The sequence below is a fragment of the Mizuhopecten yessoensis genome, unplaced genomic scaffold (assembly GCF_002113885.1).
Source record: "Mizuhopecten yessoensis strain PY_sf001 unplaced genomic scaffold, ASM211388v2 scaffold716359, whole genome shotgun sequence".
Taxonomy (NCBI): domain Eukaryota; kingdom Metazoa; phylum Mollusca; class Bivalvia; order Pectinida; family Pectinidae; genus Mizuhopecten; species Mizuhopecten yessoensis.
Genome location: NW_018480077.1, coordinates 743,103 through 769,762, shown reverse-complemented (window position 1 = coordinate 769,762; position 26,660 = coordinate 743,103). Strand labels below are relative to the sequence as shown.

The following is a 26,660-nucleotide window of genomic DNA, read 5'->3' as shown; positions in this document are numbered from 1 at the left end:
TTTCTGCACATGCGCAGATACAGATTTCCGTGGCGGCTACTTCACATGCTTTCGGTTTTGAGGTAGGTAAATTCAAGTAAACATGACAATGTCAGGATGTAATAAATAATCTTACCACAGTAACATTTTATTTCATACTAGTTTCCAGTTGAAATGGGAAACAATACAGTTCTTTAGTTGTTAATTTTACCAGAAGATTATGTCATTCGGATATTGTTTTCGATTCAAATTCAGTATGTTTGGCCAATTCGGTCCACTCATAATCCCTAATCACAGGTATCTTCCTCGAATGAAAGGGGATATTTTTTATAAACCTCATCAAAGGTGTCCCCCTTTAATGCGAGGCAGATACCTTTGCCTGATCAGGACGGCGATCAAAAAATCCAATCATTTTCATCACCAGAGTAAGTGGTGGATGCAATTTTATTACAATTTACGTCCTGACTTCAGCACAACATATATCAAATCCGTATTTCAACATACAATGAAAACCTGCAACACTCTTTCCAACTTTTAAAAAGATATTTGTGACCCTGAACTTCAACAGTTCCATGGGTATAATCCCCCTCAAAAATAAAATTTGCACACAGACCTAGTCAGGTCCAGTACACTCTGCCGAATGAGCTATATAGCTATATTCACCTATAAATTATAGCTGTATTGAGCTATATATTTTCTCAGATTTCAATTTTCATTAAATTAAAACAAAGTCGCATAAAACAATAAGGTTAATTTATGGTAATGTTTTTCATCAATGTTAAATTTTCGATTTTTTTACATCATTATTTTTTAAAAAGAATACTTATATTTAATGTCTTTTGTTATCAACCTAATGATACAATCTTCTTTTAAAAGTGACTTTGTTTCGTTTTCCTTAAAAAAGAAAATCACATGAAAATAGCTCAAAACACCTATTTCGGATAGGTCAATAGAGCTGTTATAGGTCTTTACAGCTATATATAGCTCAATTGGCAGAGTGTACTGGACCTGCTAGTAGACGTTAATAATCTACTAGCGCAAAAATTACATTCTACCAGCCCAACAGTTACATTGGGTGAGTTGGAGATTTCTCTGTCACACCCTCAAGGTAGGGGATGATTGTTTTAAAATTTTCTTCCATCCTGTTTCACTCACAAATCTGCTGACAAGTGGTGATTGCATGAAATATAAGCGTTGTTTTCATTTTTTCCAGGCAAATCTTGTTGCTATAAGCTTTAAGTTGACTTTAAGTAAATACCACTTTAACTTATAATTTTCTTTTCCACAGAACTAATTTGCCTTGAGTTGTAGTGGTCTGAACTCTTTTTAACTATACCTCTCCTATCCATTGACTTAACTATTTAATTGTTCTCTCCATGTACTACAACTTCTTCCATCAATTGAAGAGCAGACCTCCTGCCACCTACTAACTTTCCTGTGCTGATGATTTTATATAGTAATCCCCCAATGACCATGATGATGGTTAAAAGTGGTAGGAGGAGTACTAGTGTAAGGGAGGTCCTTGTTATCACCTCAATATTGGGGGTTCAGGGCTAGACAATAAGGGTAGCCAATAGTCTGAGACTTGTGAAACATCCAACTGAACTAGCAGTTCTAAAAACAAAAAGCTTGAATCTGATTGACTTGTAGTAGACGAATGGGTTACTTAAATGTGCACATGGACTAGTAAAAATTTGAAACTATTGCCAAAATTGACATTGGTATTCAAAATTAATTTGTAGCCCAGGGATTCTCTTCCAAAAGAGATATTTCCAGTTAAAGCATACATGCATGGCAAACAGCTTTATTTTACTGACTTTTGGAGAAACATACTTTATTTTTGTACTCCCATGCCCTCTCGCAACACCAAAGACAAAATATCTTCAGGCTGGGACCCTAGACCAGTAGAAAATCCCTGCAAAGTGATCATGAGCAAGTTCATCATTAACCCCATCAAATTTAGGGGGGCATAATGGAATCAGCTTGTCCATCTATGTGACTGTTAATGTAATGTACGCTAAAGAAAAGAGAAAGCAGTACAAGTACATTGTATATATCCATTGGATTTTTCTGATGATGTTTCCATTGAATTTTCTGATTATGTTTCCAAAGTTATTTCTTTAATAAATCACTTATTTTCAAACACAATTTACAGTGGTTATGTTTTATTTGTGTCACAGTTGTAGCCAACCAATATGATGGTTGAAGATGGAAACGACTTTGGAGACCTGCAGCAGCAGGCTGAACAGCTCACAGCGGAGATGGAGAGCGGGACGGATCTGCCTCGAGTGTCCCGCAACCTCACACAGATCCTGGAGGCAGGACAAAGACTCCTGTCCAAAGTGGCACCCATCAGCCAGGACTCCACAGATGTCAAAGCGTAAGTTTTCCCTTTCAACTGGTAATTTAAAAAATTACATTCAACTGAGGCTCATGATCAATTAACAATGGCTTTTTGTGGAAAAAATGCAAGGTTCAGATTTACAAAACTCAAGATTGTACAGTACTACATGTATGTATATGAAACGTTTGCGTCAGTTTAACTTATATGTCCTGACATTCACTCTAATGTAGAAGAAACTTTTGCTTAAATAGTTCCATCCTGCTGGGAACAAAGGGATATGATGTCCCCAGGATAGCTCAGAAGCTGGAAGGCCTGAGTGCAGCAAAGTCTTTTGAGCCCTTAGAGCCCATCAGAGATACAGATATAGAGGTATGTAGTGTTCTCACAGGGTTTTACCTGTCTTCACACATATATATGAAATGTAATTGACCCAATGTCAATGAGGTTTCATTATTTTCTTCCAATTTGATGAAGAAAAATTTCAGAATCTGAAATAAAATAAAAACTTTACTGTAAAAGTGTCCTGGAATCTAGTACATGTATTCATAAAAACATTTTTATTTTCAAACTCTAGTTATATATGATCAAACCATTTCTCTTGTAAACACTAATTCATGTGATCATGACCAGGCTGGGTAAAAAGGTAAATATTTAACCTGGGAATGGTACTTGCCTACATATATATAATTGAGACAAAGTACAATATATGGAATTATATGAATTATCATAAACTTGACTCAGGAAAGCATCTTGATATAGTGTATATGGAGATGTTGTTGATTTTGCTTTAAAGCAATTTATGATTATACCAATTAAAATGGTTTCTTAAAAAAAATCTGTAAATTTGCAACAGAACCCTTTTTTTAAAACTCAATATTTTTCTTTTCAGAGTTTCTTGAGAAACGAAAGAGAGAATGCACTACTTGCAGTCATTGAACAGACCAGGAAAAATGTGAGCATTTTAAAAGTTAACCTTATGCATGAATTTAACCTTTTCTGCTGATAGATTTGTGAAATTTAACTCCTCAAAATGTATAAATGCATGTGATTGGGGCATCATTTTTTCGCATTTTCCATTTTTAGACGTTTGAGGAGACTGAGAAGAGACACTGGGAGTGTATGGAGAGTGAATGGGAAAGAGAAAAACAGAAAATCCTCAACTCACTGAGGGGTCTCGGACAGGATACACTGGACTTTCAGCCAGAGTCTGAGGTAGGGAAACCAGGATAAAGTGTGTGTACCTAATGTTATCTCACAGTAATTTCTTTTGTTATATGCTTTATGCTGGAGAAATTTGATTTAATTATAATCAATGATTTTACTTTTGCAGAGTTTCCTGGCTGATCCAGTCAATATGCAGGGTCGCAGTAGCCTTGACAACATAGAGGCAGCTTATGCCAGACAGGTACAATACTGGTCAAGGATTTTCCAAGGCCCTATATTGGTCAAAATGGGAACAAATTCCTGTCACTTAGATATGTTGTTATTCTGTCAATTGAAAGATATTACCGTTTGGTAGTCAATTCTCCTCACAGTGGTAGTTTTTACTTTTGATAATCAAAAATAGACTGTTGCCTGGTAAACATTACCTTGCTGACACTTGATATCATAAACATTAAGTACAGAAAACTAGAAAACTGTCCTTTGTATATACAAGTACATATTGGTGATTGAAAGGGATATTGCACTGGAGATAACATGTGTTCATTTGTAGGTTAACATCTTGTCATCGCTTTAACAATTTCATTTTTTTTTTAGAGATTTTGATTAACCTTCTTAAATTGGTCAAGTATAGAACACCTCAAGCGAGGGGTTTTCACGTTTAAGATCAAGTTCACTGTTTTTATTTGTAGAAAATCTTTGTCGTCCCCTTGTTATAACTTCATGTAAAAGTCAGATATGACAGTGCCCTAAATATAGTATTTCAGGGTGTCAAGGTCACGAATACTATTCAAAATTAAATCAAACTTCAAGTGTTAGTGAAGAATGAGAATATACCTCAAACAAGTAACTGTTGTCAGACATAGCTACTAACTTTGAAATGTATGGCAGATGTGTATGTGTTACAAAGAACATTTTTTAACCAACTTTTGCACAGGGGGATTTGTATAGTTCACAATACCCTGTTTAAATACAGATGTCACTTTTCCAATATCTTGTCTTTGTTATCTTTTAAAGCCGTAAGCGTGATTAAAAAAATAAGCATCTGTGTATGAAAAGAATTAGATTTGTAAACTTTATGGCATTGCAAATTTCTTTTTTTTCAAATATGATTGGAAAATTTGAAAATTATCCTCAATATTTTTAATTACCGATAATTAAAATTAATTGTTGTAATAATAAAACATGTCTATGTCTGTTTTGTTATTTAGGTGTTCCAGTACAATGAACAAATTGTACAGGGCAGTGTTAGACCTTGTCTTGTGGATATGTTCCTGGACGTGGCGAAAAAACTGGATGACAAGGTACAAAAAAGACTGAAGTTTAATGGTTTTTGCATTTTCCTAAAACCTGATCGTAGTTTGCACAACTTGTAGCGTATTGTATAGCCTGCTTTACAATATGGTAATTCTGAAAAGAATTTATGTCGTGTCATGATATTTATGTATTAAAGTTAGGTGTATAAATCTTTCAGAATTTCCTCTTTCATCAATAATGATTAAAAGTTTTGAAAAACAAGACTTCAAAATATGATTAGACAATAAGCCATGGATCTCTGGCAGTCATACATTGTGTTACTATGAGATGATAATAAGCCATTTTAATTTGTTTTGGAATGTTATACATGTAATTACTAGTTCAGAAAAGTAGTTAAATGATAAGAGGTCTCTATATCGTTTCTATAATATGGTTTGGCCTGAAATGACTTATATTGTCAGTGGACTGAACAAATTGATGTACATGAACAAAAAAAAACTTGCCATTTTCTGATCCTATTGGTGTTTTGAACATAAAGATACAGTATTGAGTAATCTGTAAAGTTTGACTGTGAATGTTTGTATAATGATCATCACTGGTACCAGCCTTTACTTAAAAAAAAGCTTGTTTCTGCTAACGCTTCATACCCTAGATTGTTGTGCCTACCCTAAATGTTTTATTGGCATTTATTGATATGTACTGTTAAAGTCAGAACTCTTGCTCTATATAAGCAGAATAAAAATATTTTCGAATGTCTCCAAGTTAGCTGACTAGGTCTTAGAAATAGGGCTTCATTTCATTCAGATAATTATCATTTGTAAGCTTGATCTTAAAACTGATATTTTCTCACAGCATGTAGTGGACTTGTGGGACATGGTGAAGTGTATGGTGGAGGTTCCCTTAGTGTGTACCAGTAGTATTGGTCAGACTCGCTCCGACTACAGGACACACATAGCCTTTGTGGACAAAGCTAGAGACTACCTGGAGACACAGTAAGTATGGTAGGCTATGATGACTACAGGACACATATAGCCTTTGTGGACAAAGCTAGAGACTACCTGGAGACACAGTAAGTATGGTAGGCTATGATGACTACAGGACACACATAGCCTTTGTGGACAAAGCTAGAGACTACCTGGAGACACAGTAAGTATGGTAGGCTATGATGACTACAGGACCCACATAGCCTTTGTGGACAAAGCTAGAGACTACCTGGAGACACAGTAAGTATGGTAGGCTATGATGACTACAGGACCCACATAGCCTTTGTGGACAAAGCTAGAGACTACCTGGAGACACAGTAAGTATGGTAGGCTATGATGACTACAGGACCCACATAGCCTTTGTGGACAAAGCGAGAGACTACCTGGAGACACAGTAAGTATGGTAGGCTATGATGACTACAGGACCCACATAGCCTTTGTGGACAAAGCTAGAGACTACCTGGAGACACAGTAAGTATGGTAGGCTATGATGACTACAGGACCCACATAGCCTTTGTGGACAAAGCGAGAGACTACCTGGAGACACAGTAAGTATGGTAGGCTATGATGACTACAGGACCCACATAGCCTTTGTGGACAAAGCTAGAGACTACCTGGAGACACAGTAAGTATGGTAGGCTATGATGACTACAGGACCCACATAGCCTTTGTGGACAAAGCGAGAGACTACCTGGAGACACAGTAAGTATGGTAGGCTATGATGACTACAGGACCCACATAGCCTTTGTGGACAAAGCTAGAGACTACCTGGAGACACAGTAAGTATGGTAGGCTATGATGACTACAGGACCCACATAGCCTTTGTGGACAAAGCGAGAGACTACCTGGAGACACAGTAAGTATGGTAGGCTATGATGACTACAGGACCCACATAGCCTTTGTGGACAAAGCTAGAGACTACCTGGAGACACAGTAAGTATGGTAGGCTATGATGACTACAGGACCCACATAGCCTTTGTGGACAAAGCGAGAGACTACCTGGAGACACAGTAAGTATGGTAGGCTATGATGACTACAGGACCCACATAGCCTTTGTGGACAAAGCTAGAGACTACCTGGAGACACAGTAAGTATGGTAGGCTATGATGACTACAGGACCCACATAGCCTTTGTGGACAAAGCGAGAGACTACCTGGAGACACAGTAAGTATGGTAGGCTATGATGACTACAGGACCCACATAGCCTTTGTGGACAAAGCTAGAGACTACCTGGAGACACAGTAAGTATGGTAGGCTATGATGACTACAGGACCCACATAGCCTTTGTGGACAAAGCGAGAGACTACCTGGAGACACAGTAAGTATGGTAGGCTATGATGACTACAGGACCCACATAGCCTTTGTGGACAAAGCTAGAGACTACCTGGAGACACAGTAAGTATGGTAGGCTATGATGACTACAGGACCCACATAGCCTTTGTGGACAAAGCGAGAGACTACCTGGAGACACAGTAAGTATGGTAGGCTATGATGACTACAGGACCCACATAGCCTTTGTGGACAAAGCTAGAGACTACCTGGAGACACAGTAAGTATGGTAGGCTATGATGACTACAGGACCCACATAGCCTTTGTGGACAAAGCGAGAGACTACCTGGAGACACAGTAAGTATGGTAGGCTATGATGACTACAGGACCCACATAGCCTTTGTGGACAAAGCGAGAGACTACCTGGAGACACAGTAAGTATGGTAGGCTATGATGACTACAGGACCCACATAGCCTTTGTGGACAAAGCTAGAGACTACCTGGAGACACAGTAAGTATGGTAGGCTATGATGACTACAGGACCCACATAGCCTTTGTGGACAAAGCGAGAGACTACCTGGAGACACAGTAAGTATGGTAGGCTATGATGACTACAGGACCCACATAGCCTTTGTGGACAAAGCGAGAGACTACCTGGAGACACAGTAAGTATGGTAGGCTATGATGACTACAGGACCCACATAGCCTTTGTGGACAAAGCTAGAGACTACCTGGAGACACAGTAAGTATGGTAGGCTATGATGACTACAGGACCCACATAGCCTTTGTGGACAAAGCGAGAGACTACCTGGAGACACAGTAAGTATGGTAGGCTATGATGACTACAGGACCCACATAGCCTTTGTGGACAAAGCGAGAGACTACCTGGAGACACAGTAAGTATGGTAGGCTATGATGACTACAGGACCCACATAGCCTTTGTGGACAAAGCGAGAGACTACCTGGAGACACAGTAAGTATGGTAGGCTATGATGACTACAGGACCCACATAGCCTTTGTGGACAAAGCGAGAGACTACCTGGAGACACAGTAAGTATGGTAGGCTATGATGACTACAGGACCCACATAGCCTTTGTGGACAAAGCGAGAGACTACCTGGAGACACAGTAAGTATGGTAGGCTATGATGACTACAGGACCCACATAGCCTTTGTGGACAAAGCGAGAGACTACCTGGAGACACAGTAAGTATGGTAGGCTATGATGACTACAGGACCCACATAGCCTTTGTGGACAAAGCGAGAGACTACCTGGAGACACAGTAAGTATGGTAGGCTATGATGACTACAGGACCCACATAGCCTTTGTGGACAAAGCTAGAGACTACCCGGAGACACAGTAAGTATGGTAGGCTATGATGACTTCAGGACCCACATAGCCTTTGTGGACAAAGCTAGAGACTACCCGGAGACACAGTAAGTATGGTAGGCTATGATGACTACAGGACCCATATAGCCTTTGTGGACAAAGCTAGAGATTACCTGGAGACACAGTAAGTATGGTAGGCTATGATGACTACAGGACACACATAGCTTTTGTGGACAAAGCTACAGACTATCCGGAGACACAGTAAGTATGGTAGTCTATGAAGACCAAAGGACTTGCATGACAAGGCATACCCATCCTCCAAATTCCAAGGGTTATGCTCTCTGCATCCCTGGAACATGTCATGACAAAATTGAAGGCTCTGTATGTGCTACATTGTGGATGTTACAAGGAGACAAGTTTGATTCTTTAATGTACTTCAGGAGAAATATTTGGCAGTGTAATGGTAAAATAATACTCAAAGGACAGATATCAGGAGGTTGGTCAGGTTTTTTAGGTCACCTGAGCTTTAGCTCAAGTGACCTATTGCTATCCGTTTTCGTCCGTCGTCGTCCGTCGTCTGTTAACATTTTACATTTCAAACTTAAAGTCAAGTTCTGCTGGGCCGATTGAACTGAAAGTTGGTAGGAATGATCGCCTCATGGTCCTGACAAAGTGTTGTTATTTTTCGGGTCGATCAGAAATCCAATATGGCCTCCACGGCCGCCATTTTGAAAACCTATTTCAAACTTAAAGTCAAGTTCTGCTGGACCGATTGAACTGAAAGTTGGTAGGAATGATCACCTCATGGACCTGACAAAGTGTTGTTATTTTTCGGGTCGATCAGAAATCCAATATGGCCACCACGGCCGCCATTTTGAAAACCTATTTCAAACTTAAAGTCAAGTTCTGCTGGACCGATTAAACTGAAAGTTGGTAGGAATAATCACCTCATGGTCCTGACAAAGTGTTGTTATTTTTCGGGTCAATCAGAAATACAATTTGGCTGCCATGGCCGCTATTTTGCTACTAAGTTCTAATAGGCCGATCTCACTTAAAATTGGTCTAGGAATGATCAGCTCATGGTCCTGACAAAGTTAAGTTAACATTATACTATTTTTTACTCAAATTGGTACATATTTCAACAACAAAAATAAATACTGTAGACTCAGGTGACCGTTAAGGCCCATGGGCCTCTTGTTTTTAACCTGAAACCAATCAAACAGCTAACGGTAAATGGAATTTCAAGTATGGGAACTACCTGGAGACATGGTAAGTATGATGTGATATGATGACTACCGGATTCACATGGCCTGCATGGATAAGGCACACGACCACCTGGGGACACAGTTGATATGATACACTCTAGCAACAGCTTGTTGGACAAGACATGGGATATCAGAGAATATCACTACCGTCTGTAAGAAATTTAGAAAAAAAATCAGTTTCTTTTGAAGTGTGGTAGTTCCAACCTCCATTAATAAGCTGGCCAGATAACACATTGGGAGAGGACAGCACTGCTAGAGTGGAGAAAATGTATATTTCTAGAGGGTAAATGACAAATCATTGACAAGAAAAAAAACCATTTTATTTGTACACAATTTCTATTAAACATGTAATTTCTGTTTTCAGGTACACAAAATACATCACCAACACTATATATGGTAACCTCCAGAAAGCCCAGTTAGGGGGTATCCCCGGTACCTACAACTTAGTCCGTAGCTTCCTGAATGTCAAACCTCCTAGCTTCAGGGGCCTTGAGGTGAGTCGATAAAGTAGAATCTGTAAAGGTACAATCTCGTTAATCACTGCAGAAGAACCTTTCTGGGAGGATGGAAGAATCGGTCTGAAATCGGGGATCTGTTTTTCGAGAGAAATTGAAGCTCAGACAAAATGATCCCATACAAAAGGTTTTTACTGTCGTCTTTCATTATTGTTCATTATTTGAATAAACGTTCGGCCTCAAATAAAAGATTGACTGTTTGTCAAAACCTGACTGAACCTGAAAAATAACCCTACACCAAATACTTTTGTGAAATTTAGTATTCTGTTTTTTTGAAGTCGCAAAAGTTTAATGAGTTACCTGTAATGATGTTTTATAGATCTGCTGTAATAGATATTTTGGAAATGTTTACACCTGACAAATTATATTATCAACTTCATATCATTCAACCAGTTAAAATGCATAAAATAAAATAAAAATCCCAACCTACCTGAGTACTAAACCAAAAAATCCTGAATCAGATTTGGGAAAATACACATCAATTCTGGCCATTTTAGTATGTCTGTTTGATAATAAACTTTATTAGGGCCCCGTATCGGAGATACGGATGCCCTATAGTAATTACTCTTTCTGTCTGTCTGTCTGTCCACATATTTTGTTCCTGGCTGATAACTTTAGTATTTATTGACTGATGTACATGAAACTTGGTCAAGATGTTCAGTTCATAAAAATACACATTAATATAAAAAGTCAAGGTCCAAGGTCATTAGGTTCAAAGGTCGAGGTCAAATTTTACATATTTTCACTGGTGAACATTTTGTTATGACATTATGAAGCAAAGTTGATCAGAATTAAACAAGGAGTCAACTGACCCAAGGTCATTGGGTCAGGGGTCAAGGTCAAATTTTGTAGCTTTTCACTAGTGAACATTTCGCTATGACATTATGAAGCAAAGTTGTTCAGAATTAAACAAAGAGACACACTGAGGTAAAAATCTGAGGTCAAAGGTCAAGGTCATGAGATTCTAAGGTCAAGGTCAAATTTTACATCTTGTCACTGATGAACATTTTGTTATGATATTAAGAAGCAAAGTTGGTCGAAATTAAAGAATAAGTCAACTGACCAAAGATCAGGGGCACTGGATTAATGATCAAGGGCATTTGGGTCCAAAGGTCAAAGACAAAGTGGATCTCTGTCTTGACCCTGGCTCTTGATGGAGAAGGTATATAAGGTGAAATAAAACAAATCAAAGCTAACAAATGAGGATTGCACCGGTAATTACATTTCTGTTAGCCCAGCAAATATGGAGGGGGAAGGAAACACATCACATCATAGTACATGTCAAATGTATATTTTGCTTCCTTGCAATTCTTTTTGAAGTCCAAATGTCAAACGTCAAGCTTAGCTATATGGGCAGATTGCTTCTTGATGATTATGGGGGATATAATTGCCACAAGACAAGCCCTTACTGACCTGTCAGTGTTCTAGTTTATTTTACAATTATGAAACAAGTTGTTACAATTTATATGAATCAGCTCTTGTTTGCCCGAATGTTAGTGTTTACATTTATCATAAATATGTTAGAAATTGTATTTTTTTGCATAAAATATAGAAATACATGAATGATTGTTTGATGTTGTAGGATGAGACGGTTGATGGCCATCCCACCTGGGCCATGGTGTACTATTGTCTGCGATGTGGAGATCTCCAAGCTGCTCAGCACGTTGTGGACAAGGCAGCGTATGTATCCCATTGTCTGGTGTAATCATGTCAATCCTCACAGATATTAAAATAACACAGGATATGATCTTAAGTTAATTTACTTTTCAAATAATCATGAATTGGACATTTATTAAATGATTTTAGATATTTTCATTTTTACAAGACTTTGCCAAGCTAAAAACTGAAATTGCTTGAAACTTTTTTCATCAATCTCATATCCATTCATTGATGAGCTATTAGTGAGGACTTTGTATAATACATGTATCAACTGCGGTAATCATCAGAATTGCATCAAGTTTTCAATTTATAAGGAATATTGTGTCTCTGACCCTCTCTAGTAATCTCTTATTAAGTTCAACACCATTTTATGACATAACAAAGAATTAATGCAAATATTCTGAAATGAATCCTTTTTTCCCCTGATCATCAACAAGTTTCCAGCAAAGTCTTGAGAAACTAGGACACATATGTAACCTAATAATGATGTCCTAATTGGTACTGCCTGTGACATCACACTTGAAATCTTCTCTTGCAATAGTTATGTTTGACAAAAAAATTGTATTATTTTGAAAAATATGCCACAGACATATTAGCTGCATATCATACTAGTAATAAGATAAAAAATGTTCTTTAAGTTAAGTTGGATGGAAGAAATTCAGTCTAAAGGTCTGAAAGAAACTTTATCAATATTGCAAAGCATGAATTTGACGGAGTCAGTCCAAACATCTAAATAGAACTTGTTGCTTATTTTATTGGATGAGTTCTTTAAAAATCAGTCAAAATGTTCAAAGGAATTGGTTTGTTATTTCATTCTTTTCTTTGAAATGTATTATATATCTGGTTTGCAGGCACAATGTTGGTGATTTTACAACATTTCTACAGGAGTACATTGCCAATGAAGACCACAGGTAAGTGTGGCCAGAGTGGAGGTCTATAGGGTATAGCTTCGAGGATACTCACTGACCCAATTAGCAGATGCAAAAACACACCTGTTACAGATCATGGTGTAATTTCCCTCCTGATGGAATCAACTCATTTTGTGGATTTAAACCAAGTTCAGTCATTCTCCATAGCAATTTTTTTTGAGTTTGCGATCAGGAGCTTTTACTGGAATAGATAAGCATACTCTCGCTGGCAGTTTATTTTTGATCATGTAAGCTAAAGTTGTTCTTATGTAATTTTCTGACATGATTAAATAATATTCTCTGCGCATATAACTGTTCTCTATAGTTCTAGATATTTGCGATGTTACATCCAGAAAAAGTGATCCATATTTTTATTTTGCATTTCACTGCTTTAATAGTATGTTTGATTATTATGGTAATGTTTTCACCTTTGCAAATATATAGTTACCCGACATTTAGTTGTACAGATGTAATATGTTCTGATCTTGAATAAAGCAAAAATACAATGCTTACAAAATGTGATAACTCTATAGTTCAAGTATTTAAGCTGTTTCAGTCCTACTTATCTTAATCCTGATAGACCTTTTAAAAAAAGTATGGTTTTACTTTAACTTTTAAACTTGGTTAAAAAGATTCTTTGATATAAGAAACAAATTAACAGTTTGAATTAAGGGTATGAGTACATGATGTATGTGCATTTGAACAAAAATAAAATAAGTATTCTTTGTGCAAAGATAAATTAACTCATTCACCCCTGAAATTTCATAATGAATTATTCAAACCTTTGAATTGGAAGAGTTCAAATGTGTCTTCAGGGGTGAATGAGTTAAAGAGGGCAAATTATTTTGAAATAATCAAATTTACAGTTTTGTCATACAGCAGTTTAAAAAACAAGTGATAGATGACTATGTATTTTATTATCCAGATTGAGTTCCAGTACAGAAACAAAAATACATCTACACTACAGACGCATTGTGAAGAATGGGACGGATCCTTTTAAACGGTACACCTGCATGGGTCTTTGTTACAAATGTTCAAGTTATTATATAAAATAAACAGTCTAGTCCCACTTCAGACCTAGACTAGCCTAGTTAATGCAGCCACCACATACTCGGTTGTTCCACTATCCAGCTAGTGTTTTGGGGACATATTCCTCTAGCCTCTTGGATCATTGACTGGAAACAGAATTGACTGGTAAACTTCATGGTATCCCACTCAATATTGTTTGAAAGCTTGAACGATTTGTCATATGATTTTCACTATTCTTAATTTTCTCAGGATAACAAAAAAACATTTAAATGAAATCATGTGTACTTATGCCGAGACATTCTGAAGCACGAACCAATAATAATTGTTCTAAAATATTTGAATTGTAGATAAATAGCATTAAAATAAACAAGTATCTCTGACTATATTGAATATGATTTGGAATCTCCTATTGATTTTGTGGGTAGACTTGATGATTTGAGTACAATGAGGTCAGATTTTGGAAGTCTGTAGTATATTTCATTCAAAATCACAACAAAGAAGAACCAAGACTTTATACTTCAGCACTAACTTTGTGATACCAACCTATCCAATAACTATTTCATGACATTTACTTACAGGGCAGTGTATTGTGTGATAGGCCGGTGTGATTACGAGGAGAACCACTCAGACATTGCTGACAAAATTGATGACTACCTGTGGATAAAGTTGTCACAGATACAGCTAGACCCCGACCCTGTGAGCCAGGACCAGTTCACACTACAGAAACTACAGACCATGTTGTTTGAGGATTTCGGTGAGTTGTTGTATTTTCAATATTTTGTTTACACTACCAACGCTACGACAGACCATGTTGTATGAGAATTTCGGTTAGTAGTTGTGTTTGTAATATTTTGTTTACAACAGACCATGATGTATGAGGATTTCGGTGAGTGTGTGTGTAATGTTTTGTTTACAACAGACCATGATGTATGAGGATTTCGGTGAGTGTGTGTGTAATGTTTTGTTTACAACAGACCATGATGTATGAGGATTTCGGTGAGTGTGTGTGTAATGTTTTGTTTACACTACTAACACTTGGAGATACGACAGACCATGTTGTATGAGGATTTCAATGAGAGCTTTGTATGAAATTCTGTTTACCAGTAAATTACACACCTATAGAACATGTTTATGGGGATTTCTGTAATGACTGTTTATAAAGTTCTGTTCATATTGCAAAAACTACAGACCATGTTGTATGAGGATTTAGGTAAGTTGTTATACTACAGACCATGTTGTATGAGGATTTCAATGAGAGCTTTGTATGAAATTCTGTTTACCAGTAAATTACACACCTATAGAACATGTTTATGGGGATTTCTGTAATGACTGTTTATAAAGTTCTGTTCATATTACAAAAACTGCCGACCATGTTGTATGACGATTTAGGAAAGTTGTAATATTACAGACCATGTTGTATGAGGATTTTGGTTAATAGTTGTATTTGTAATGTTCTGTTTACATTACAGAAACAACCATGCTGTACAAGAATTTTGAAATGAATCAAAATGCTGAGATTGCATCCTAATTTAGAACTGTTCATACCCCATGTTTCTGTTTTTATTGCATAATGAAATGATTCTTTATTTCATTGATGCTTATAAAGAATGAAAATCTGCAAGATTTCAGTTTTAATTTTACTGTATTTGTCTTGTTCTATCCAGGTGAGAGCTACTTCAGCGGATACCAGCAGCCGTACCTCTATTTCCAGGTGTTGATTCTGACAGCTCAGTTTGAGGCGGCCATTGAGTTTATGTCCCGTATTGACAAGCTTCTGTGCCACTCCGTCCATGTCGCACTGGTTCTGTACGAGTTGAAGATGCTGATGTTGTCAACCTCCAACCAGTCCCAGCTCCGTAAGTGATCACAGTGTTGTAAAGTTTTCTTGTTGGCTGATATTGTGTGGTCACGTGACTCTCTACAACCTGTGACAACTGATACACAACACATAAAGGGTGCTTGCTATGTATCCTAACACAAGTTGTGTGTCCCGATAAAAGATCCTGTCAGTCTTGTCAACCTCTTAATAGGGACTTAAAAAAATTCGTCAAGTTTATTCAAATAAGTAGCCACACACAAGTGTCTAAATTTGTTTTTGCTCACCAAAGAGGCAGTACTGGGAGCATAGCAACAGTTCAGTTCAGCATCAATATTTCTTTTTTAACAGCTTCATCATAAGAACCAAGAGGTGTAGTCTTGATATCTAAAATCCATAAATGAGTCTCTTGATATTTCCTGGTTTTGAACATCAAAACAGCTGTCTTTCGATTCTCTCATGAAAAGTTGTCTCTTTTTATTAATGAGTTGAGTTAATGTAAGTAAATACATAATTTAGCTTCATGTATTAGTGCATTTGCTGTCATCTTCGTTGGATAATGATAATAGCATTGTGTCATATCTAATTAATTGTTAACCTCCTTTATATTGTTCAGCTTTTGATTGTTCAATAGAGAAAATATTTACTGTGGTTTTCCCCCAATAAGACTGGAAAAGTTTGTGAATGTATTTTTTTTAAATGACATAGTGAAATGAAATTAAAAAATATCCTTTTACTAAAAAAGCACTCTCCCTACTTCAAAACACAAATCACCCTACATTGTGTTTTAAAATTACCACGTAAAAATTTGCCAGTAGATTGCCGAGTTGTATGGAAGTGTAAGTGTGCCAAGATAAATGATTCAAGGGCACAGGGGCTTCACACTTGCAAAAATAATGGTGATATATTAATGCCAATATTTCAATAACATTTTTGCACTATACACCGATTTTATCTATTAAATATACATCATTTTCAATGTATTGTCATTATCACAGTTACCAAGGAAGCCACAGATGAACAGCCAATGAGACGACTGAACTTTGTACGCCTCATCACTATGTACACACGGAAGTTTGAGGCAACAGACAGTAGAGAGGCACTGCAGTATTTCTACTTCCTCAGGTAAGTGTAAGTTGCGGGACCTCCTCAGGTAAATGTAAGTTGCGGGACCTCCTCAGGCAAGTGTTAGTTGAGAGATAGTAGGGAGGTACTGCTGTATTTTTACTTCGCAGGTAAAATAAGATGAGAGACTTCTTCTGGTTAATGTTAGGGAAAGGAAAATGTTATGTCATTGTCATGATTCAGTCCATTGTCGCCAGATTCATTATTAACAATATCGTTAAGTAATTGTTCATAATATAATATACTAGTAAGCTATATTTTGTTTTGAAGACAAAACTTTAATGAAAATTCCACAGATCTTTTACCATTCTAGCTTTATTCTTTGTAGAACATTTGACACTTGTTTTACTTGTATTTGATACATTTAAATATAGTGAAGTGGAGATCGAATATGATGTCTACGTAATACCGCAGTAATCAAAATTAGGCTTGTCTCTATAAATCAAAGATTGTCTTGATATGTGATGTTAACACATATTTTCCATGTGTGATTTTTTGTCACAGGGACTTGAGAAGCGGGCAGGGAGAGAACTTATTTATGTCATGTGTTAGTGAACTTGTACTGGAGACCCGAGAAGTGAGTTGTTACATGATATAAAAAACATCTCCATTTCTGAAAATATTCTACCAGAGTGTATCACAGCATGACAAAGTGTTTTTAATATATGGTACAAAATTGTGCCTGAAAATTTCCCAAGAAATAAGATATAGTTTTATCATAAATCATATATCTAGATTATAATTTGTCATTCTTTTCAGTCATCAAACTTGTTGATTAATTCATAATATTGAAATAATGCAGTTATTAGCGTAACTTGGTCATGAAACTGCATATCTTCTAAAAGGATGTTCTTATTTCTCAAAATCAGAATTATGTTTAAAAGGTCTGTATTTCCAAAAATGTTAGTTGAAATAGTAAAATATTTTATGATTATGATATGTGAAAAAATTACCTACCGACTTGAAATAATGGAAAAATTGAAGAAAAATTGAGAAATTATGAAAATTAATATAAGAATACTTAAGTATTAAAGATGTCATATTAGAGATAGCTTTTGTAATATTGAGGCCTGTATGTAAGACATGAATCACACTGATTTCATGTTGATATAGAATGTATATCTTGATATAAGGAAATGCACTTTTAAGAATTATGACTTGTAGTTTATGTTAAATAATAGAGCTTTGTTACATTGCTGCCATTTGTGCAGGAAAATGTTTGTTTAGTGATATATCACAGATCATACATAAAAGAATAAAAAAAAAGCATAAATGAAATGCATTGTGTGGTTGGAATTGACCCACAGTATTGTATCGATTTTACTATGTATCACTGAAATAAAGATTAGTATACAGTGGAGCCTCAGTGATCCAGACACTTTCATTCTCAGCAATAGTCACTTGATCCTGAAATGGCATCATTTCTGGTACAATTTGGTATAGAGAAAGCTATTGTGTCCCCCAATGTAATGAGATATAGTGGTACATACAACTAGATTAGTGGTGGCTTGACTCTATCTGAAAAATGGCACGTCATGTTTATATTAAATCTTCTAACACAAAGTTACAATATTGATTTTATATATGTAATAAAATGAAATAAAATAAAATGAAAAAAAACCCAGCAAAATTTAAATGTTTCTATGATGAATCACATTCAATTTTCAGTTTGAGATGCTGCTTGGGAAGATTGAACGTGATGGGACACGGCGGGGAAATATACACTGAAGGATTTGTGCATGTTTAGGTCATTACTCCCGTACTTCATGCCCCCCCCCCCCCCAGGCCTGGGGTTGAGATGAAATTTACTGTAGATTCTGTAGGAAAATTATACATTTGGGCAGTCATTTTCAGTTTGAAATTCAAAACCGGTTGGAATTACATTGTATATACGCATGAGAAGATGGTAGATGGTATGCACATTCGACTAACCAACCCCAAGGGGCTGAAGGGTGGGGCCCAGAATGAGGAGTCAGAGGTGCTAAAAATTCTTTGACCCTGACATGCTATAATCAAATACTCTCCAGTCTTAAATCTGCATGCTAGACATTGGATAGTTATTTTTCATTTATTTTTAATATAATTTAATATAAATATCAGAACTCATGTGGCCGTTAAGGCCCATGGGCCTCTTATTTCATACAATTTCAACCCCAAAAAAGTGACATTAACATTTAACTTTCTGTTGATATTTGTAGCCTGGAGCTATAGACAAGTTCCATGGTGACACCCAGAAAATTATAGAGCTGGTGGCCAAGGATACTGAGAGTAAAGGGCTGTTTGAGGATGCAGTAAGGCTGTATGATCTGGCTAAGGTGAGTAAATAGAGGCTGTACAACCTGGCAAAAGTATTTAAAAAGAAACTATACAATAAGGCTATTAAGGAGAGTAGATAGAGGCTGTATCATTTGGCTAAGGTGAGCAAAATAAGGTTATATTATCTTGTTGAGTTGAGTGAATATAACCCCTCGGTCATAACTTCGAAATGATTAAGTTCCCCACCCCATAACTATACATACTTGTACAATTGAGAGGCGAATGCAGTTATGATATTATAATTGACCCCGGGGTCTGGCCACAACCCTAGGGACCTAGTTTTTGAATCACAGATTGGAAACAGTTGAGATCCCCACCCCATAACCATAAATAAAACTGCTGGGCATGAAAAATATAATACAGATATGCTACAAGGATAGGCCTTGGGGTCTGGCCCATTTCCTTGGATCTCATTTGCCATTTTGCCATGATTGCTGAGCGATACAGGCCCTCTTGGCCTCTTGTTTTTGGTGCACTGTCAAATGATCATTCAATGTGCATGTCTTACATTATGTAGAAGTAATTGTTGGATTTGAGTTTTATTTGAATATGGAATATTTTCGGTATTTTTAAACTAAACTGGGAAACAGTTGACATGTGACAATGACATAATTAAGGGATTTTTGTTTTTGTTTTTTAGAAACAGGACAAGGTGCTGGAGATTTTAAACAAACTGATCAGTCAAGTGGTATCCCAGTCAAACTCACCTCAGTCGTCACGGGACCGGCTACGCAATATGGCCATTGGTATGGCTGAAAGGTAGGTTATCTCCCTTGGTTAGTTGCAATGGCACTAGATCAAACTTATATATATAAGAAATCTGATGATTTTGTTTGTGATATGTGTCTTTTTATATGCCCGTCAAATTTGATGGGAGTATTATGGTTTGGCGGCGTCCGTCTGTCCGGCGTAAACTGTTGTTTGTCCGGCAATATCCTCCTACATTTTTTGACCGATCTCTTTGAAACTTGATATACATTATAATCATGATATCAAGTTGTGTCTCCCTTAAAATTTTGATTTGACAATTTTTCCAAAAGTTATTGCCCTTTGTTCATTTCAGTATTTGATTTTTTGTCTGGAGATCTCCTACTACATTTTTTGGCGGATTTCTTTGAAACTTTGTAGGCTAAATAATCATGATATGTTGTTGTGTTTCCTTGGATATTTTTTGGATTCAACACTTTTTGTCAAAGTTATTGCCCTTTGTTTATTTCAGTATTTGATTTTTGTCCAGCAATCTTCTCCTACATTTTTCATCGGATCTCTTTGAAACTTGGTATACATTATAATCATGATATGAAGTTGAGACTCCCTCAAAAGAATTGTGATTCAACAATTTTTGCAAAAGTTATTGCCCTTTGTTCATTTCAGTATTTGATATTTTGTCCAGAGTTTTTCTCCTACATTTTTTATAGCATGTCAGCTAACCACTCTTAGAATGATGCAGATCTTATTTCAATGTAAGAAAGTATATAACACTATATGGCATTTGACGGGCGTATATTGTTCCGCCCCGCGGTACTCTTGTTTTAATCCGTCTTGAGATATAGCTTTGACAACATGACATAAAGACCAGAACTGGTCTGGTATTCATCCTGACTAAGGCTTATCTCGTTTACCAGGATTAGCCTAGTATTGGTCTTACTTATCTGAGTCTGAGAAAGAAGTTTTATCATCCAAACTTTATAAATACTTCTGTTACAGGTACAGGTCTGAGGGTGTGGAAGGAAATCGGTCCAACACAAGCACATTCTTCCTCCTTCTCGACCTCCTCACTTTCTTCGACTTCTACCACGCTGGCAACATGGACGAGGGTCTCACTGTGAGTTCTTGTCTGTGGTCCTGGTATTTGCTTAATCAATATATTGTATGGGGGAGTGTGGTTGTTGTATTAGTTTATGTTTGAAGCTTAATTTCTTTTCAAATATATCCTTTAGGTACATTTGATTTTTTTTCTTTCGCTAAATGATAAAGTAAGTCTCCAAAAATTATGATATTGAATAAAGAGAATGACTGTTTTGACAGCTTACATATTTTCAGGATATTGACATATGAAAAGTGTTTGATAAATGTAATACATTAATTGAAGTCAGTTTAGTGTTAAGTGAAATGTTATTGGATGATTATATAAATTACATTGTAAAAAGACTTATACTTACCTCTTCCATTTAATTGGAGGGATATAGCTTGGGTGTTTCTCTCTGTGACATGTCCATCCAGTCTCGTATCACAATTTATTATCATGACCCTACTGACTTCATTTCCAAACAGACTTTTATCAAAGTTTACACAAAGGTCAAGTATGAGAATACCTTGTATGAGTTAATTTGCAGGATTTCAAGGTTAAGTCTGAGGTCACTGTTGTGTTGGTTGTACATTTAATGTAAGGAATATGTGATAAGAAAGTCTTATAATCACGCAAGCAAATAATTATCTCTTCACATAAACTGTATCACAAGAATAAGCTATGAGTGCCCAATTGTATACAGGTTCATATAACACAACAAGTTATTAGTACCCAATTGTATACAGGTTCATATAACACAACAAGTTATTAGTGTCCAATTGTATACAGGTTCATATAACACAACAAGTTATTAGTACCCAATTGTCTACAGGTTCATATAACACAACAAGTTATTAGTACCTAATTGTATACAGGTTCATATAACACAACAAGTTAATAGTGTCCAATTGTATACAGGTTCATATAACACAACAAGATATTAGTACCCAATTGTATACAGGTTCATATAACACAACAAGTTAATAGTGTCCAATTGTACACAGGTTCATATAACACAACAAGTTATTAGTACCTAATTGTATACAGGTTCATATAACACAACAAGTTGTTAGTGTCCAATTGTATACAGGTTCATATAACACAACAAGTTGTTAGTGTCCAATTGTATACAGGTTCATATAACACAACAAGTTATTAGTACCCAATTGTCTACAGGTTCATATAACACAACAAGTTATTAGTCCCCAATTGTATACAGGTTCATATAACACAACAAGTTAATAGTGTCCAATTGTATACAGGTTCATATAACACAACAAGATATTTGGGTGTGACGTTTCAATGACAAATACAATGTTCCGTCACCTTCATTAGATATAATAAAGAAAAAGGTGTCGGTAGATATCAAATTAGTCAATGAGACGTCGTACATAAATATTCAACTGGTTTGCTATGTGTATTAGTTTACAACCGATACAAATCAACCTGTAGAAAATGTTAGAAAAACATTAGTGTCTGAAGATATCGAAGTTTTACTTTCAACACAAACAATGTATGTGTTAAAGGTGTTGAAACGTTTCAAGATCCACTGGTCCCTTTGTCAAGCTATGTGACAAAGGGACCAGTCGGTCATGAAACGTTGCGACACGTTTAATACGTACATTGTTTGTGTAGAAAGTAAAACTTTGATATCGCATATTTCCAAACTGATGAATCTTATTGAAGGTATTAGTGTCTGAATTTTAAGTTTCTTTAATGCATTTTACTTCACTAGAAAAATCGTTTGTTTTCTTACAGGTTATCAAACAACTGCAGCTACTTCCCCTTACTGCTGATGCCGTAGAACAAAAAGTGAACTCGTTCCGACATTACACAGATGAGGTAACGCTGTCAGATTGCTAATTTACAGTACCTTTTAGGTTATACATTACACATTTGTGTTAGATTCATCAACAATAGTGAAATGTGTAGATGTATATGTTGTTCAGTTGTACAGCTATGCCTGGTATCATTAGTGACAGCAGAAAGTATTATGAAGGAAAGAGCCAGTGAATGTTCTTGATTTGGATTTGTACAGACTTTATCATAGTCAGTTTCATTTTTACTACCATAAAGATCTGTACAATAATTTCATTTTAAATATGCATATTTTAATTAAAACTGTTTAGCCAGAAAACCTGACATAAATTGTGACCCCACTGAGTTCAGTGTAATGTTTCAAGGTACCCTGTGATATAACATTATAAATCATGCTTTTTGCCTTCTTAATAATGTTTTGGTGAAATTACATTTGCATGTTATGGCGATCGCTCCTTATGGACTTGCAGGTGACATTCATATCAACTCTGAAGGTCATAACAATGTGTTATCATTACAACTTCACACTAACATCACTATTAAATGGGAGAGTCGTGTACCTGTAATACCTGCTTGATTACAGGTAAACCTTGGTATGAAACATGCTCTTTGATTGCTACAGAGAAATGTTTCATAATTGAACATTCTTTGTTTTTTCTGTGTTTCAGGTGCGAAGGTGTTTACCAGATATTCTGTTAGCAACGATGAACATTTTACATCATCAATACAAAAATGCCAAGTAAGTTGAATGAATAGCAGCGTTTCATCACGTGCAGTATCAGGTCAACTCAAATAGTGCATTTACAATTAAAAAGGCCTCTTTTATTACATTTTCTCCATTGAAATATCAATGTTGATGACTAGAGCAAAATTAGAATATAGGTACAGGTAGGTGTGTTTTGATTCTCATATCATGCACCTTTCTGAGAATAGTTTTGGGCTCTAGAAGACAGACTCAGTGGAAGTATAAACATCTTGTGATTTTCAATCAGCAACAGATTAAATAGGACATTAAATTTATTTATTTTGCATAAGAATGAAAAATGATTATTTTCATCTGATATTAATAAAGTTATGACCATATTTAAAGATGGAATGAAAACGTATGTTTGAAGACAAGTTGTCCTATTTGGTATCATGAAAAATATCATTTCACTGAATAGTTTAGGGAAATCATGAAATTTTGGGATATGTTGATAGCAACAAAAAATGGAACCAAGTTTTTCATATTTTTTTTTCATTTTTTTTCCATTTCTCTTCAGAAATACAGCTCCACAGAGTCCAATCACAGGTCTAGGGTCACGGTCGGGTGATGGTGGTAAGGAAACGGTGAGTGTCTTGTTAGTTCAGTATTTTCTGTTGTCAGAGTGAACTAAATTTGTTTTCATAGTACATGTATATTTCAAAAATAGAAATTCCACTAATGAAATTTAGTGTTTAGTATTTAAAACAAAGTGAAAATTTGCTTCCCCAGTATATGTAATATTGAGAAAAATCTTTCCTATTTCAGTTCCTGAATTTCCTAAGAAGCCAGGCTCGAGCCCTGATCATGTTTGCAGGCATGCTTCCATACAGACTTCCAGGGGACACAAATGCACGACTAGTCCAGATTGAGGTCCTTATGAACTGATACAGTGAAATATTTTGAAGATCAGAAGATCAAAATAATGTTCGGTGCAATACCATGCCTTTCATCACTGTCAGAAAGGGACCGGGGTATGGAAAAAGAAACGGCATGATTGAATAATATATATTTATAAACCTTGGTTTACATCAACATGCAAAAATCGGAATCTTCACACAACTGAACATTTATGTCTATATCAAGAAACAATGAGAGTGGTCCTGTTAGAGGGAAGTCATCCATTAGCAAATATTTCTGTATGACCTGGTTTAGACCAACATGTAAATTCCAAAATCTTTGAAAAAAATTGTATCTGAGAAGGAAGTTAAGAAAATACTTACCAGGCTGTCTAGGGGAAACTAAGATCCATGCCCCGCGGGCTCATCACCAGTACAAATGTTGTATGTATAATAAGCTGGTAGTGCAGGTCGTACATGGTCATCCAGAAAAGTTCTACAGAATATTTTGGACACAGTTAAATTGTTTCAATCACTTTGGTCATGAGGAAGGATCTAAACCAAATATACCAGTGTTTGTGTGCAGGACAGATATAGGTCATTTACAACACTTTTGTCAGAAATGTTGTTCTCAAAAGCACTCCAGTATTTGATTTATCACTGTTGTCATAGCCGAGTTTTGTTTGTGCCATTAACCATACAACAGTTGTATATCTGGAAGCATTGTATTACCGGGATACAAATTATACAGAGATTTGCTGTTTCAATACAAAATCTTAGTTTAATCTGAGATGAAAATTGTGTGAATTGAGAAATATATTCATCAAATGTTACTTTGTAATGTGACAGGTGTTATTTTCACTGATGGTACATTTTGCAGACTTGGGATTTGAAGTTTTTGTGACAGTTTTATCGGAACACATTTCTCTCCTATTTGTTAATGCATTATTGAAATAGCATAGACACTGCTATGTGTGTTTGTGTACAGTGCACATATTCTGAAGGTCCACCAAATCCAAATTAGGACAAAAGCTTTCTCCGTGAAAATGGAGACTTGATGGTTGGTATGTGCAAGAAGTTTCTATATCTGTTTGAGGGTGTGTGTAGGTGTATGTGTGTGTAAGGGTTTGTATGCCAGTGGTTATGTGAGATTGGATTGATGTACGGCCGTGTGAATGACACATTGAAATTCCATGGATCAGTTTGATTATGTTTTGAACAGGTTTATATTCAATATCAGGAATAAATCTTGTCTATAACCACAAAATTGTAAAATTACTGTAAGGTTAAATTCAATTGTACATTTAGTCTAAAGAACACGTTGGCATGCTCAAGTATTGGTATTTATGAGATTAGTGCTAGCTGTTACCTTTTGCTTTGCAAATTCTATTTTGATAGTGTTGAGGGCAGCAAGGTCTTCAAGCATTGTTGAAGGATACGATTGCCCAAGGCCTGGTTAGACCAATATTACATCTCAAACTAGAAAGAAGTATTGCTTTTAATGCATTGCTTAAAAACTGGTAGAAACATTTAGGGAGATATGTATTTTCCCTTTATTTGAATGAGGACCTGTGTTCGTACAGGCTTTGAAAAAGTCCTAAATACAAAGGTTGTCCTTGAAGAGCGTTATAATTAATGAAAAGCCCTAAAAGCACCTAAATTTAACTAAAACTCTTGAAAGAGTCAAAATGAGCCTTGAATTTACTAGATGATCATTAAACTACAATTGTAGATTGATATTTTGGTGGTTTTGTTATGTTATTCTCATAAAAATGAATTCGGAGAATACAGGAAAATGAAATATTTGTTTTAATACGATTTTCGGACTAACCAGCCAGTGTTAGACATTGTTTGATGGTTATATGGCAAGTTAAGAGACATCCAAGTTATGCTTCCAGAACTCTGTATTTTGAGAATTTGCAAATGGCAGCAGATTTTTAGGCCTTAACTTTTACTGAAAAGGGCCCAAATAGCCTTGAATTTCCTAGTAAAACTCCTGAATGAATCCTGGAGAACAAATGTCAGCATTTCAAATACCTTTTCATGTATTATGTTGTGTATGTTTTTGTAGACACAATTAAATTTGTTCTATATACTTATTTATCTTCTGTTCTTGAATTTCAATCGGCGTTACGAATCGGTGATTGGGATGACAATTGAATTCAGTATATTAACAAAAATAAATCACGTGGTAGCACTTATGATGGCCATGTTATCTTTTATTGATGAGAGCACCATCTACTGGCAGAAAGTAATAAAAATGATGGTTGCAAGGAGTGGGTAATATTGTGTATCAGGTCCAATCAGCATCCAAGATTTTATCATGTAGTGTACTAAAATTACTCTCAGAATTTATTGTGGGTCTGTGTGATGATTGATTGATGGTTGACTGTTTCCTGTTGAAAATTAAAGATGCACTTTAAAAGAGAGGTCCATCAAATATTTCGAAATTGTCCAAAATAATATTTCATTGCATAACGAAGTGAGAATGTAGTGATTGTATTAAATGTGTAAATTG

The 26,660-nt window shown here is 36.0% G+C and overlaps 1 protein-coding gene across 1 annotated transcript; it reads left to right on the top strand.

The window, feature by feature from the left end:
* The first annotated feature begins 20 nt into the window (after positions 1-20).
* Positions 21-26,660, top strand: LOC110443751 (nuclear pore complex protein Nup93-like). Its single transcript, XM_021488138.1, has 24 exons — positions 21-62; positions 2,160-2,359; positions 2,575-2,692; positions 3,213-3,275; positions 3,407-3,535; positions 3,654-3,728; positions 4,696-4,788; positions 5,594-5,733; positions 9,951-10,080; positions 11,684-11,781; positions 12,612-12,671; positions 13,594-13,671; positions 14,276-14,451; positions 15,362-15,553; positions 16,512-16,638; positions 17,143-17,215; positions 18,307-18,351; positions 18,837-18,953; positions 19,595-19,713; positions 20,662-20,779; positions 22,502-22,585; positions 23,230-23,300; positions 23,824-23,890; positions 24,072-26,660. Exons 2-24 carry the CDS (start codon positions 2,175-2,177, stop codon positions 24,189-24,191), a joined length of 2,478 nt encoding a protein of 825 aa, XP_021343813.1. The 5' UTR covers positions 21-62; positions 2,160-2,174; the 3' UTR covers positions 24,192-26,660.

Bases quoted from the DNA above. Each gene is read 5' to 3' on its own strand.
- LOC110443751 (XM_021488138.1), top strand. From the start codon at position 2,175: ATGATGGTTGAAGATGGAAACGACTTTGGAGACCTGCAGCAGCAGGCT. The intron at 16,639-17,142 runs GTAAGTGTAAGT...TTTTTGTCACAG, and splicing joins CAGTATTTCTACTTCCTCAG to GGACTTGAGAAGCGGGCAGG. The intron at 19,714-20,661 runs GTAGGTTATCTC...CTTCTGTTACAG, and splicing joins GCCATTGGTATGGCTGAAAG to GTACAGGTCTGAGGGTGTGG.